The sequence below is a fragment of the Papaver somniferum genome, chromosome 8 (assembly GCF_003573695.1).
Source record: "Papaver somniferum cultivar HN1 chromosome 8, ASM357369v1, whole genome shotgun sequence".
Taxonomy (NCBI): Eukaryota; Viridiplantae; Streptophyta; class Magnoliopsida; order Ranunculales; family Papaveraceae; genus Papaver; species Papaver somniferum.
This window is the reverse complement of record NC_039365.1, coordinates 159,210,141-159,212,087: the sequence shown is the minus strand read 5'-3', so window position 1 is coordinate 159,212,087 and position 1,947 is coordinate 159,210,141. Positions and strand designations below refer to the sequence as shown.

At 37.1% G+C, this 1,947-nt stretch overlaps 1 protein-coding gene across 1 annotated transcript; it reads right to left on the bottom strand.

Annotated features, from left to right (window-relative positions):
- Positions 1-739: 739 nt before the first annotated feature.
- On the bottom strand, positions 740-1,366 carry LOC113306303. The gene has a single exon (XM_026555256.1). The coding sequence runs from the start codon at positions 1,364-1,366 to the stop codon at positions 740-742; it is 627 nt and encodes a 208-aa protein (XP_026411041.1).
- Between the last annotated feature and the right edge of the window lie 581 nt (positions 1,367-1,947).

Genomic DNA, 1,947 nt, shown 5'->3' with positions numbered 1-1,947 from the left:
GCCTTCGTTGATAATTCACCATCTTTTATAAGGCCACTTATCTTCTTTCTTCAAGATCATCCAACTTTTCCAACATCAAGTCTGTTGTTAGATTTTTCTCCCATGCCTCTGTTTTCGCTGTTGGAAGTATTATCTTCGTTGGGATGACTGCTTCGACTCCGTAGGTCAGCAAGAATGGAGTTTCTCCTGTATCCGCCCTTCTTGTAGTTCGATAAGCCCATAGGACATTGTGAAGTTTCTCGCACCATCTTTTCTTGTATGCTCCTAGATTTTTCTTTAAGTTTATCGCTATTGTTTTGTTGGTTGCCTCCGCTTGTCTTTTTCTCTTAGGGTATATAGGAGTGGACTTTTTTTTCTGGATGTTGAAAGAATTGAACAACATGTCGATGTTTTTTCCTTGCACATGTTTGCCATTGTCAGAAATTATGACGGCTGGTATTCCGAACATGCATATGATTTGCTCAAACAAGAACTTAAAGACATTTGTGTCCATAATTCTTTCCAAAGCCTTCGCTTCTACCCACTTAGTGAAATAATCCGTATCCACAATAAGATATTTTCTCTTCGAGGTTCCCTCTATCAAGGGTATGACAATATCCACCCCCCATTTGACAAATGGCCAAGGGCTGATGACCGAGTTTAGCTCCGTTGCTGGTTCTTTTATCTTCCTGGAAAAGCGTTGGCATCTTTCACACCGCTTAGCCACGTTCTTTGAGTCTTCGTCCATGCTTAACCAGTACTATCCTTGCATTTTGGCTTTGACCACCAAGGACCTTCTTCCACTATGGTTGTCGGCATCTCCGCTGTGTATGTCATGGAGTATTTTCCTTCCATCGTTTCGTGAGAGGCACCGCATCAGAAGTCCAAGAAATAACCTCCTATACAGTATCCCATCTCGAAGGCTGTACATTGCTGCTTTTGATTCAAGTTTTCGAGCCTCTTTGACATCTGCTGGTAAGGTACCTCTGTCTAGGTATTGGTGAATTGGAATCCTCCACGCTTCATCTTCGTTGTCTTCGTCTGACATGGATTGATATTTGTCAGACTCTTCGGCTTCGTTATCTGGTTCTCTTACTTCTTCGTCTTTTTTTTCTTTCTCAGCTTCTCTCATGGCTCGAGTTTGAACGGCCAAAGCCTCCTTAGTGCCTGAGATGGGTCGTTCTATTGAAGGTTCATATATTCTTCCAATTTGTACGGCGATGGTGCTTATGTCCCTTAGCATTGATGATATGAATGCTAAGGCATCTGCGTGTCTGTTATCCTTTCGACGAACGTGGCTGAATGTTATGTTGCTGATTTTTGATGCATGCTCCTGAGCTAGCTTATCATTTTGGATTACTTCTCTCGAAAAATTTCCAACAACCATGCTACACGTTAACAACCACTGAAAAATAAAAAATATGATGTGAACACATGACAGAAAAATAATTAAAAAATAAATTTAAAAATATACTAAAGTATCCAAGTAAAAATCAATTGAATAATTGGAAAGTATGGGAGGCACGTTATTGCAGTATATTTCCACCTGTAGCTTATAAATTATTTTAATATACCATAAATAGAGTTGTGAGACTTAATCAGGTTTAGTAAATGAAGTTTTATATATGTTTTCACATAGTCGTTAACATCATAGTATAAAAACATGATCTATGTGTATTTATTTCTTCGGTAAATTTAATTAGTAATTTTTTTTTTATGAATTGAAATCGAGTTGCTAAGTACCAAGAGTTCTGAATCATTTACACATATCCACAACGTGTCATCTTATTCTTGTAATATGAAGTACAAATATCATAGTTTGTAACGCTAAAGTTTCAACTTTTAAAGTATAATAACATAGTTCGTAACGCCAAAAATCAATGTGTCATCATATTCTTATAATATGAAGTACAAATAACATAGTTTATAACGCCAAAATTTCAAATTCTAAAGTATAAATAACATAGT